Source organism: Rhinopithecus bieti, unplaced genomic scaffold (genome assembly GCF_001698545.2).
Source record: "Rhinopithecus bieti isolate Rb0 unplaced genomic scaffold, ASM169854v2 scaffold_64300, whole genome shotgun sequence".
Taxonomy (NCBI): Eukaryota; Metazoa; Chordata; class Mammalia; order Primates; family Cercopithecidae; genus Rhinopithecus; species Rhinopithecus bieti.
In genome coordinates this window covers 124,100-137,244 of record NW_016824221.1, presented here as the reverse complement: position 1 = coordinate 137,244, position 13,145 = coordinate 124,100, and the positions used below count along the sequence as shown (strand labels likewise).

General features: G+C 54.5%; 1 protein-coding gene across 1 annotated transcript in view; it reads right to left on the bottom strand.

Annotated features, from left to right (window-relative positions):
* The window catches only part of LOC108522107 (pleckstrin homology domain-containing family M member 1-like), a 55,864-nt gene continuing 42,719 nt past the window's right edge, over positions 1–13,145 (bottom strand). Inside the window, 4 exon segments of the mRNA XM_017862196.1 lie at positions 1–2,072; positions 3,268–3,425; positions 3,946–4,009; positions 9,439–9,632. Of these exon segments, the coding sequence (XP_017717685.1) occupies positions 1,961–2,072; positions 3,268–3,425; positions 3,946–4,009; positions 9,439–9,632 (528 nt within the window). The 3' untranslated portion in view covers positions 1–1,960.

The window sequence follows — 13,145 nt, the reverse complement described above, 5'->3', positions numbered from 1 at the left end:
TGATGAGAAAGATCAGGTCTTTACTGCAAAATCATTCAAAACTCACATGGCAGCAATTCCTTCAATACATTGCCAAGACTCCTCAGGGCCAGAGCCCTGCTCACTAGGAACAGTGTATTGCATAAAATAACATTTTAAAAATAGTGTGGGCACTACCTTTCTGAGGGAGGGGAGGCAGGAAGAGTCAACGCATCAGAAAACACTGGCAGCTTCTGGGGAATGGGCCCCTCAGGGCCTCAACCCTGCTGCCTCCAAGGGCACCTTCAGAGAGAATCCTCACAGGCCCAAGCCCTCCCCAGGCCAGGCTCCTGCCCACTCAGGGATGGGGCAATGAGGGCTCTGACTAGGACCGGCTTGTGGTGGAGGGTTTATGTGGGCCATGGCGGTGCATAAACCCAGCTCCTGGCTTAGGAGGCGTTGGCGTCTGGGCACAGGTGTGCGCCATGACCGGGAGAAGCTGTGCGCAGCCTCCACCTGCCTGCTACCACCGCCTCTGTTCTGATGCACAGGGATCCAGCTCCAAGGCTGGGTGGATGACTCAGCAGCTGATCGCCCCCAGGGAAGGGTGGAGGTGGGCTCATCTCTGACAGTGACATGCGGATCTCCACCTGAGGCCTCAGACTCCAAGCTGAGCACAGGTAAGATAGCTAGGACTGAGAGCCTGCTGGGTCCAGGAGAGGTGGAGGATGGTGACAGAGAGACCAGCAAACCCACATTTCCCCAAAGCCTGGAGGGTCTGAACATCGCTTTGAAAACAATTCCAGGCTCCCACCCCAGCCCCAAGGCCCCTTCAAAGGCAGTCCTGCTCCAGGGAGGTTCTTCAGTCTCCAGTGTCCTGGCTGGGCAAGTTCAGTGATGCTGTGGGAATTCATGGCTTTGTGAGGCGGCAGCTGTATCCACAGGGCAGCTCCCCAGCACGCCCTGCACAGCTTAGGGCAAAGGACCAGGTCACTTCTCCACAGTGCAGGGCCGGGCTGCCTGCCTTCTCTGGGGTCCTGCCTATCTGTGCCCTGGCAGGGGTTAGGCAGAGTGTGACCCCGGGCACCCACCAAGGTGGGCCTGGAGCATCTGCAGCAGCGCCCCTATCTGTAGAGGGGTGAGGAGGGCACGGGGATCGGGGGTGGGCAAGACGGTGACCCTCCCTAAACCGAGGAGGGCTCAAAGTGCTGACAGTGCTGGTTTCCAGTCATTTCTCCTCCTAATGGGACCAAGGCCCCAGGCTAGAGAAGAGCTAGGGGCTCTGGCGCTGAGAAAGGGGTGTGCTCAGCAGGCGAGACGCACTGGGGTGAGGAGGAAAGAGGAGACAGAGAGGAAGCGGGGTCACCAGGACTGGCCCTGCCCTGCTGAGGGGCGGTTTGGCACTGGCAGTGAGGGCCAAAGAAAGGCACTGGGTGGGCCCACAGGCCCTGTCCCAGCAGTGGCCTGCCCGCCAGCCACCCGCTGCCTCTAGGCCAGGCCTGAGTGGCTCCTGTGCACCCACTGGGGGTGAGAATGTCTTGATTTCTTGGGTGACTCGCGTAGGGTCACCAATAAAAAAATACTTTCTGTTGAAATATGAATGGGAAAAACCCACCTTAAAAAACTAGACCTTTTCATCAGGAATGTGGAATTGAAAATGCTCCCCAAGCCTCCTTTCCACAGTTTGGGCAGCCCTAACGGAGGTGTCGGGACGCTGGTGAGCCAGGGCCTGGTGAGTAAAGGACCCTGTCTGCCCCGAGACAGGGAGCATCTGGTGGTGGCCACGCCTCCTGCAGCAGAGGGGTGGTGAGGGGGCCAGGGGACATCACGGGGGCTTCCTGGGCTTTCTCTGGAAGGCCGGTGCTCTGGTCACATCTGAGGGTCTTCCTGACAAGGGTACACAGCTGTGATACGGTGAGTATCCTGGGCTGATGGCAAACCCAGCTGGGATGGCTGAGCTGCACTCACCCTCGGCCTTCAGAGCGGGGTCAGCAGATGGGCATCAGGCGAAAACATTCTGTTCCTGGTACTTGCGCCGGCGGGCACAGCGGGGGCAGCCCTTCTTCACCACAGCCTGGCAGCTCTGGTGGAAGACGGTCTTGCACTCGGCACACCTGGGGAGAGAGCAGCACGCCTGCTGGTGCTGGCTGGGCTGGAGGTTGCCCTGTGGCCACGCTGGCCAGCGCTTTTGACCAGAACCCATGATACGGCTGTGACGTACTGTGTAACCCATGCACACACACTGTACCTCTCCATTCCGGAACAGGAGATTCTCGAAACAGTGCTTACCGATATGTCACACAATGCACACTGATTTTCTCTGTCTTACTGCATTTTTTTTAATAAATGCTGCTTGAGAGTCATTAAAGATTTCTTGCCTGTATTTAAAAAACATTTACTTATTTTATTTATTTTTCAGAGTCTTGCTCTGTTGCCCAGGCTAGAGTACAGTGGCATGAAATCGGCTCGCTGCAACCTCTGCCTCCCAGATTCAAGTGATTCCCCTGCCTCAGCCTCCCAAGTAGCTGGGATTACAGGTGTCCACCACCACACCTGGCTTACTTTTGTGTTTTTAGTGGAGACGAGGTTTCACCATGTTGGCCAGGCTGGTCTCGAACTCCTGACCTCAAGGGATCCACCTGCCTCGGCCTCCCAAAGTGCTCAGATTACAGGTGTGAGCCACCACGCCCGGCCAAGATGATATAATTTTAAAAACTCAGCCCCAGGCCCATTCAGGGCTGAATCCCGGCAGTGGACACCGACAGAAAAAGAACTAATGTTCCCAGTTCAGTTTTCCACTCCCACATGGGTTGCAGGAAGTCTGGACAAATTTTTCCATTGAGAGGTTGCTGATAATGAGCAATAACTGGGAACAAGAGTGATCATTTCAGCAACAGATGCAGTGGCAGTGGCAGGTACCACCCACCAGGTGCCCACTTTGTGCCTGGTCTCATGCCAACAGTGCAGGGCAGTAACTCATACAATCCTCTTCAACCCATGCATACACTGTGGCTTCAGCAGGCTCCACTCAGAGAGCCGGCAGCCACCTCTAGGAAGACAGATGGTTCTGCAGAGGCAGAGGAGTCCTGGGAAAGCTTGTCTTGTCTCCTGAGCTGGATCAGAGCTGGCCATGACTGCCCAGGGCATGGGCTGTCCCAAACAACTGCACCGTCCCTTGGCACGGCACAAAGCCGATGTTCAATATGCTCCTGCCCATAAAGCGAGGCCTGCTGCCCTGAGTGCTTGGGCCAGGCTGTGGGTGTGGGGAAGGGTGGGGCTGGGAGACGGCTGGCTGGGTGTGCCACATACCTGACTGTGGTGTCAAACTCAAAGGGGAAGATGATGTCGTGGTGCTGGCAGATCTGGCAGATGAAGCCGCGCTGGGTGCACAGGTCGCAGTGGTAGACATGCTGGGAGGCAAATTCGATCAGGGCCTTGAGGAATCCTTCATATACCCCGTCTGCAATCTGTGGAGGGCAAGTAGGAATCCTTCATACACCCTGTCTGCGATCTGTGGGGGGCTGGTAAACTGAGGCCCCAGGCCTTCCAAGCACCTGCACTGAGGCGCCATGGCACCCTGCCTGGAGAACTTCTACCCCTAGTTTCCACGTGGGCAAGAAAAGAAAACCTCCCTGAGTCAGGCTGAGCAGTGCCAGCGTCCAGCCCGTGGGCACTGAGGTCACTCAGGGCTAATGGGACTCACAGATGAGACCCGACTCCATTGAACCCTCCCCCTGGGGAAAGGAGTATTCCAAACTCTCTTCCTGTGATCCTGGGGTTGCTGGAGTGCTTGCTTATTCCAGGGTGCTGGGGGTATCCGTCCCTGCCCAGGAAGCTAGGGCAGCAGGGCAACCCACCCAGAGCTGCAGAAAAGCTGCAGACTGCTGTCTTCAGTAAACTACAGACACCCCCTCCCATCTTCCTTGCTGACTTCTCCAGGAATGAAGTCTCTCTGGAGGTCTGGGCGGGGAAGCAGGACACTCTCACCTGCTGGAGGTCAGCAACACTGAACCTATGCGGAGACTCCAAGAGATAATTCCTGTGGTTGAGCCTTCAAACAAAACACAAGTGATTCTTTAGAGCGGTTTCCAAGACCCGGGCCAACCTGTGTTGTTTTTCATTCCCCTGGCGCTGCTCACCAGACAGACACCTGCCGCCTGGGCGGGGCAGGGGCTAGGAGCGTAATTCGGCCTGTCTGGGCTTGGGGCCTGGTCTTCAAGGTAACTAACTAGCTGGTGGGACCTTGGGCAAGTTACTCAACCTCTCTGAACCTTGGGTTTCCCTCTCTGGGAAATGGAGTTGTCTGGATTAAGTAACTTATTTAAAGCATTTGGCTTGGTGCCGAGCTCACAGTAAACACATAATTAATCATGAGGAGGAGGATGGGTGCAGACACCTGGAACCTTAGACCCAGAACTGGGCTAAGAGCTTCATACGCATTCATTCATTTGATTCTCACAATAATCCTGTGAGGCTGGTACTATCACAATCCCAACTGAGAAGAGGAAATAGGTTAAAGCACTTGCCTGAGGTCACACAGCTAGTAGGCAGGAGAGCTGGAGTTTGAACATGAGGGCCTGGCTCCAGAGCCTGCACCCCTGTCTACCTGGCAAATGCCTAGAGATGCAGGTTGTCATTATTGCCACCATTACATACCAGGGACAGTGCTGGGGACAGTAATGCACAGGATATGGCCTCTGCCCTCCTGTTTGGCCCCTGGTTTGGCTGAGGGACAGACATTAAAGTGTCTGGTTTCAGTGCTACACGAGAGCAACTGAGACGTGTCCTAAGTATAGCAGATCCCATTTCAGAGGTGGCGGGGGCAGCAGAGAACAAGGGCTCAGCCGCCAATGCAGCTCTAGTTTCCACCACACCAACGGGAGGGATCCAGCGGGCCCCATCCTGATGGAGAGGAAACACCTGCAGAAGGTCCCCTGGTGCAAAACCTGCCTGGCCTGGCTGTGTGTGTTTGTGTGGGTGCTGGTGGTGGGAGGTTACTCCAAGTCAGAGGATGCTTGGGAACCTGCCCCAGGATGCCCCAGACATCTGGGGACAGGATGGTGCCAGCCCTGGGTCTGGGCCTCCTGGGTGCAAGCTGTGGAGCATCTGGAATGGGGCTTGGCCTTGTCCCAGCTGGTGGCCTCAGCTGTGGTCCAGGGGAGCCCAATCCGGGGTAGAGACGGTGAGTCCCACCAAGCAGCCATATAGGCCAAGATGCCAACTGGCCCCTCAGTTTACCATGCTGGTGTCCCCAGTAAAATTCCTGCACTCTAGGAAGGGAAGCTGCCATTTGTCACCAAGAAAACATGGGACACAGCAGGCAGGGGGGACACAGGTTGGCCCTGAGCTGGCAGGAGTGTGGGCTGATCTGGATGGAGAATTAGCTTTGCCATCCATCCTCTGACCATAGTCGTGGAAGCTCTGGGAGCCCCTGTGCCCTGGGCCTGTCACCCTCTCAGCAAGGACTTGCAACTGGCTTCTCCACAGTGCTCAATCAAGGCCAGAGGGGAGAGGGTACTGGCCCAGGGGTGAGAGGCCACTTCCTCTCCTGGCCTCCAGGAAAGAAACTCTCGTGCACCGGGGCACAGCCAGGCCTACTTGGGGCCTCAGTTTCTCCACCCACACAATGAGGAGAACTCTCTTTGTCCTCTGGCGTGAGGCTGGGAAAGAGACCACAGGAATCTGGAGGGCTCTCTAGGAGAGAGGAAAATGAGGAGAGGTCAAATCTTAGCTCCTGGAACCGATGAAGTGATGGGGAAGGAGAGGGCCAGGCAAGGGCTGGAAGATCGGGGGGACATGGGTGGGGGCCTGGGTGCCACCTGCCTCCTGAGCCCTGGCTCCTCCTCTACCCACCACTCCCTGGCCGTTGGGAGGGACACCGAGGTATGGTGGGTGGACAGGGTGTAGGGCATTTCTGTGATGGCTTCCTCCCAAGGGCTGGAGAGGACACTCTCAGGGGCTTCTCTGGCTCTTGGAGTCAGGTCCTAGGTCTGCCGGAGAGCATCCGGCCAGGCAGCTGCCACTAGTGCAGGACAGCTCCTCCCTGACTTCCCGTCCCACATCCAAGACCTGCCCATGCCTCAGCCCTCTCCTCCTCTCAACCTTCCCTCTGGCTGACTTGGTCCAGGCCCAGCTCCCTGGTGTTAATTACTAACACCAGCTGCCACCCAGGGCTCTCCCCTTCACCAACTGCACTCTGCTGGGGCCAGAATCGTCTTTTTGTGTGTTTGTTTTGTTTTTGAGATGGAGTCTCGCTCTGTCTCCCAGCCTGGAGTGCAGTGGCATGATTTTGGCTCACTGCAAACTCTGCCTCCTGGGTTCAAGTGATTCTCCTACCTCACCCTCCCTAGTAGCTGGGATTACAGGTGCCTGCCACCACGCCCGGTTAATTTTGTATTTTTAGTAGAGACGAGGTTTCGCTATGTTGGCCAGGCTGGTCTCAAACTCCTGATCTCAGGTGATCCACCCGCCTTGGCCTCCCAAAGTGCTGGGATTACGGGCGTGAGCCACCGTGCCTGGTCTTTTCAGAGTGGTCTTTTCTAAGCCGTTGATCAGAAGTGATAGCCCCGTGCTCAAAACCCTGCAATGGTTCCCCACAAGTAGCAGATCAAATCCGAAGGCCTCGAGGGCCCTTTGAGTTCTGGCCCCTGTACCCGAAGCCCAGCTGCCCAGAGCCCCTCAAGGGCGTCAGTGAGCTGTGCTCCGGCCAGCCTCTTGCTACCGGTCCCTTAGCCAGGAAAGCCAGGTTCTCCCCTGCCCTTTCTACTTTCCTCATTTTTCTTTTTTCTTTTTTTTTTTGGAGACGGAGTCTTGCTCTGTCACCCAGGCTGGAGTACAGTGGCCAGATCTCAGCTCACTGCAAGCTCCGCCTCCCGGGTTTACGCCATTCTCCTGCCTCAGCCTCCGGAGTAGCTGGGACTACAGGCGCCGCCACCTCGCCCGGCTAGTTTTTTGTATTTTTTAGTAGAGACAGGGTTTCACCATGTTAGCCAGGATGGTCTCGATCTCCTGACCTCGTGATCCGCCCGTCTCGGCCTCCCAAAGTGCTGGGATTACAGGCTTGAGCCACCGCGCCCGGCCTCCTCATTTTTCTAAACCCCAGTTCAACAGACACACAATGCTACTGGTGTTGTGGCAACATGTGTGTGTGGATGGAATGAGGTGCAGAAGCAGGTGGTGGTGGGCTCTGAGAAGGGCTGACTGAATGGTCTGCTTTATTCCCTTTCATAAATGCCCCTCACTTGAAACACTGATCTTTGTAAAGAAGAAAAACATTTTAGAAGAAAAAAGGAAAAGAACTCTGCGTGCCTTCAGCTCAGATGCCATCTCCTCTGGAAGCTCCTTTGGCCCCTGCCAAGGCTGGATCAGGTGCCCTCAGGGCACATACAATGCTAACCCAGGGCCATCTGTGGCCCAGACTCTGGGTCCCTCATGCAGCCCTCACCACTGTTTAGGAGGCCACAGGAATGGAGGAATCACTGGCCCATTTTATAGATGGGAAAGCTGGACCCAGAGAAGTGAAGCAACTTTTCTGACGCACAGTGGGTGAGGGGCTCCCATACGGTTTCCCCTGCCCTATGCTGTTACCATGGGACTTCCACAGGCATGGGAAGCAGGCTGGACACATAGCAGGAGTACAGCGCTGCTGCCCAGGGATGAAGCAGGAGGGCTAGGGAGAGAGACAGGGCTGCCCCTGGTGCCCGCAGGGACAGGTCAGTAAAGCCAATGAACAAACTCTCTCAGCAGGGTGGGGACGGGTGTATGGGGCTGGGGCCCACAACCCACCCCACAGGCACCTGGTCTTCACAGGTCTGCAGGCCTGTGCAAGTACTTGGCTCCTTGACCAAGGAGGGTGATGAGGCCCCACCCCAGAGATTTCACCACCTGGTTAGGTGGGCAGGAGGACAGTCTCTCTGGACTCTCAGAGGTAGGGAGTGAGTCAGCGCTTGCCAAGAAGTGGAGACCCAGTCACCTTTGGATGCTTGGGATGGCCAGAGCCTTCAGGGGTGAAGCCTTCTAGGGTCTAGGGTCCCACATGGTGGGTTCCCAGAGGGCTTTCTGTTCTTTCAGGCCCTGCAGAGGAGACCAAGGCTCAGCTGGCAGCTGTGGGGCCAGATTCTCCTCTTTGCCTAGGGGAGAGCCCCCTGTAGCACCCCTTGAGAGCCCCTGCTCGGGGCACACCCTGGCCTTGAGGAGGCCCGGCTCTGGAAGCACTGCAGCCAGGATGGAAGAGGCAGTCTTCAGAGAGGCGCTCTCTAGGCCAGCCCTGTGGTGAGGGAAGGCCAGATGGAGGAACCTGGAGGGGCTTGTGAGTGGTCCCTGCCCCCAGAAACCCAGAAGAGGTGGACTCAAAGCCCATGCTGGGCAGTAGGCACCGGCAGGCTTCTCCACATGAGGTCTGCCCTCCTGAGGGTGCTGGGAGAGCATAGCCCTGGGAAGACTATGGCCTGGGCTGTGACCTGAGGACTAGGAAGCATTTATGACAGGAATGGAGAGACCTGAGTCCCTGTTGAAGCCCAGCATCACATCCCATTCCTGAGCACCAAAGGCCCTAGGCCCTTGGTGAGAGAAGCTTCCTGAAGGGCATCCTGAGGGCCCTGCCCCGATCACATCTTCTTTGGAGAATTTCAGGAGGGAAGCTGGCATGGGCCAGATGACTGGCTGGGACAGGGAAGAGGTGGGGACATCTGGCCCTCGCCTGCCTCTCGCCACACTCCCCACTTCCCTCCTCACTATAGCCAAAGTTCTCTCTGGGCTTTCCACCGACGGTGCCTTTGTTCATGGCCTGCGCGTGCTATTCCTTCTGTCTGCAATGCTGTTTCCCCCTTTGCTTCTCCTTTCTAATTCTTCCTAATTTTTCAGGTCTCACCTTAGAAGTCACTTCCTCCAGGAAGTCTTTTCTGCTTTGCACTCCTTTCATCTGGGCTGGATGTCAAGCCTCTGTGGTTCCAGGACATCCTGCCTCTCACCCTCACCCCCAGATGCAGTTGCTGACTTTCCCACCTATCTCCCTCTCACCCTCACCCCCGGATGCAGTTGCTGACTTTCCCACCAGTCTTCCCTGCCAGGCCAGAGGCTTCCGGTGGGTCGGCCCTGGCTCTGCCCTGCTCAGTGTTGGAGCCCACATGCCTCGCCAGGTGTGCAGTGCTTAGCATGTTCTCAAGTCCATGTTTTTGAGTAAACAAATGGTTACATGAACAAAACCCCAAAATCACCCCCAAAAGATGTGATTATTTCCCAGGCCCAATGGGAAGCTCTCTGCCCAGGTTTCCTCCAGGTGGACGCCTTGCCCTGGGCCCTGCCCCTGTGTGTGTGTGTGCGTGTGCATGAGTGCCTGCATGTGTGTACATTTGTGCACATGTGCATTTTGTGTACATGTCTATGCATTTGTGTATACATGTGTGTGTGCACGTGTGTGTACATGTACATATATGTATGTGTGTTTATGTGCACACACACATGCACATAGAGGTTGCTTACCTCTTGCTGAGCTCCTTCAGGGCGCCGCTCCGGCACAGGCCCAGGTAATCCCCCAGGAGCTTCAGCTGCTCCCGGCTCCTCCCAATGAGGTGCATCCGCTCCACATGCTCGTACAGAGACGCGTTCACCATCTGCAGGTTGATGAGGGGCTGGGCCCGGATCTGTGTCAGAAACTTCAGGGCCTGTCTGCAGATCTGGGGGTACCACCAGGCATTGGGGATGGGAAGGAATGGCTGTTCAGTGAGCACTGCCCGGCCAGGTGCCACATGACCTGCTCACTTACCTGAGAGGCTATCTTCATTTTACAGATGGGAAACGGAGGCTCAAGGAGATCAGGAGATTTGGCTAGGGTCACCCAGCTTGTAAATGGTACAGTCAAGCTCTGAACCCAGTTTATCTGACTCCCAAACCCGCTCTCCCTTTAATGGCAAGGGGCACTGCCCCCTCCCCAACCATGCTGAGATGAGGGAGGGACTGCTCTGGTAACACCCCCTCCCTCTGGGCCTCACAGATCCTTCCCACTCTTTCCTGTCCTCCCGGCCCCTACTTCCCCCCACTAAAGGAAACAGGCACTCCCCTCTGTGCCCTGACTCAGGAACCAGGTGACGGGCTGAGTCAGGCTCCAGCCACAGGAAGCTACAGATCAGACACAGCTCACCAACAGGCTTCCCTGAGCTCCCTCGGCTCACACCAGCAGCAACACCGGGGCTCCGTGTGCAGCTGAGTGATCCGTCTCAGTCTCTCCCAGCTGACAGGGTGTTGAAGGTTCTACCCTTGGCCCTGATCCTAATACCAACGCCAGTAATCGAGCACCTACTATTTGCAAAACACTGGGCCAGGAACTTGACCACATTATCCCTTCATCCTCAGAACAACCCGTTAGGGAGGGTGTCCCTGTCCCCGTTTTCTAGATGAGGAAACGGAGGCTTAGAGGAGCTAACGTGGCTTATACAACCTGCCCGCAGAACCTGTCAGGTCTGAGCTGAGGTGTCATCTCTGAACACCAGGCTGCTGCACTAACCAGAAGCCCCCTCCCCTGCAGTGGCCTCGCTGCATTATAAGGACGGAGGAGCCGTTCTCCACAGCCAAAAAGTGCATAGTGGTTACAAGTCTGGCCCAGCTCAGATCTTTAACATCTTAACTAGTCCTTTCATTACATATTTTATTTCTGGTGGTTTTGTTTTTGATACTATTATAAATGATTGTCTTATAAAATAGTAATTTGTTTGCTGATGTATAGAAATGAAATTGATTTATTTGACTGTCTTATCCAGCAACGTTTTCAAATTCTAATAAATTGTGTAGGCAAAAAAAAAAGTCTGGCTTCGGAGTCAGAACAAAATTGAATCCTGCCTCCACCACTTTATACCTATATGACCTGGTGAAACTTATCCCGCTCTGTGACTCAATTTTTTCATCTGTAAAATGGGGAAAATGAGAGCAACTAAGGCTCACTGGTTTGGGGCCTTCTCGTTCGCTGCTGCTGCTTTAGTGCTGAGGCCCGGCACTCGGCAGGATGTCAGCCCAGGACTAAGGCTTCTTTCTCATGGGATTATTTTGAATTCAGATTAAGAGGTATTCCAGGAGAGCTCCTGGCACAGGGCCTGGCAGGTGACACATCCCCAGTAAATGTGAGTTGCTATCAGTTGCTGTGTGAGTGCCTGGTGTGGCCCTGTTGTCCCCTTGAGGGCTGGGGACAAAACTGGCCCTCAGGAGACCTACCCCTGTATCTGGGGGCTGAGGGGACCTCTGACGTCTTGTCTCCCAGCTCCACCAGCATCTCTCACCTCTCCCAGCAATGGACAACCTCTTATTTTCCCATAGCCTGGGGCCCTGAGGTACCAGCCCCCCAACCTAGGGAGAGCCCAATGGCAAACTCCTGGTGACTTGGGTGACTTCTCTAACCCTAACTCAGTTCTTCCCATTACTTGGCCCCAGGCCTTGGGTGAGGCTCTGATGAAATAACACACAGGAATGTGTGCGGAACACTGCCAAGCACTGCGGATGGGCAGGGGCTTTGTGCTCCCCAGCAACTGTTCCTATCCTGTGGGAATGGAAGAGACAGACAGAGAGAAGCCTCACCCCTGGGCTGACATCCTGTCGGTGCCAGCCAGGCCTCAGCACAAGTGGGTCAGCCAGAACAGCAACGGTGAACAATAAGGCCCCAAACCCGTGGGACGGCCACTTTCTATCTTGAATTTCCCTGTCTTTCCTAGGCCAGCAATTTTTGAGAGGGAGAGCAAGCTGAGGATTTCCTGATCTCAGATATGCCTAGAGAAGGACTGTACTTTTCTAGTTAGAAAAGGAAGTGGTACAAGGATAAGGGCAGTGAATAAGGAGATGGCTCAATGGAAGTTATCAGGGTCCTGTAAACAGTGAACGTGTTTTATGATCAAAGGGTTGTTTGCATTTTTTGGTGATTTTGAGGTTTAATTTCCTCTATATGGTTAAATATTTAACACTGAGAGCAGGGGTGGGGACAAGGCAAACAACAAAAAAATCAAAATGAAGCCAACTTCTGCGGGGTTTCCCCATCCCAGGGAGGTGGAGGCTGAGGTAGAACTGACTGAAAGAGTCACCTTCCCTGCACTATGATGAGGACACAGCCACACATCAGGACTACATAGCTGGCAGGCCCTGACTCTCCAGAGGAGCAAACAGCTTCTTCCTTGTGTTTCTGTGTCTGTCTTAATAGAAATCTGTGCCTTTGGAAGAAAACCAAATTTGCACCCCTTGAGGCAGACACTGACCAAGTGAATTAGGGAGATGGGTGGGTGAATAGGCAGGAGGTGTGATAGGCCCCAGGGGGAGAAAGGACACTGTTCTAACTGACAGGCACACACTGCCACACCTGCCCTCCCAAGAGCCCCACCACAGACGCTGTTGTTAATCCTCCTTTTACAGATGAGGAAGCTGAAGCTAATTTGCTCATGGTAACATAGCTAGGAAAGTGGCGAAGTTCAGCTGGAGAAAAGGAAAATTCTGAAAGACTTTAGGGTACATCTTATTCAAAAGCATTTGGTGAACATAAAAAATTAGTATTATACCCAAGGTATAATATTAAGTGAACCAAGCTTCTTATAAAGCAGTATGAGTCCTGTCTGATCCCAACTTTATAAAAAATAGATGCATATGTCAATAAATGCACAGAAAAGGGTATACCCCAAAATGTTAATAATGGTGACCTCTGGGTTACCGCACAGAATTTTGATTGGTCTTTGGGCTTTTCTGTAATTTTAAAATGTTAAACAATAACCATGTATTATCTTAATAATGGGGGGAGCCACAGAAAAAGTGCTTTTCAAAACATGAAATAAATATGCCCATGCAGGGCCTGCAGGGGGGTGCAGTCATCTGGGCCTCATAGGGTTGGCAAAGGCAAGGATGACTGCTCCAAGGTATAGCCAGCTCAGATCTACCCATCCACCTACGTATTCACCCATCCACCCAGCCATATACCCACCGTCTACCCATCTACCCATTCACCTACCCATCTACCTACCCATCCACCTACCCACCAACCCATCCACTCATCCACCTAACCATTTACCCATCTGCCTACCCAGGCACCCATCCACCTACCTATCCACCCATTCACCAATCTACCCAACTACCTACCCATCAACCCATCCACCATTCACCTACCCATCCATGTAGCCACTTGCTCATCCACCTACCTACCTACCCATCCACCTACCTACCTACCC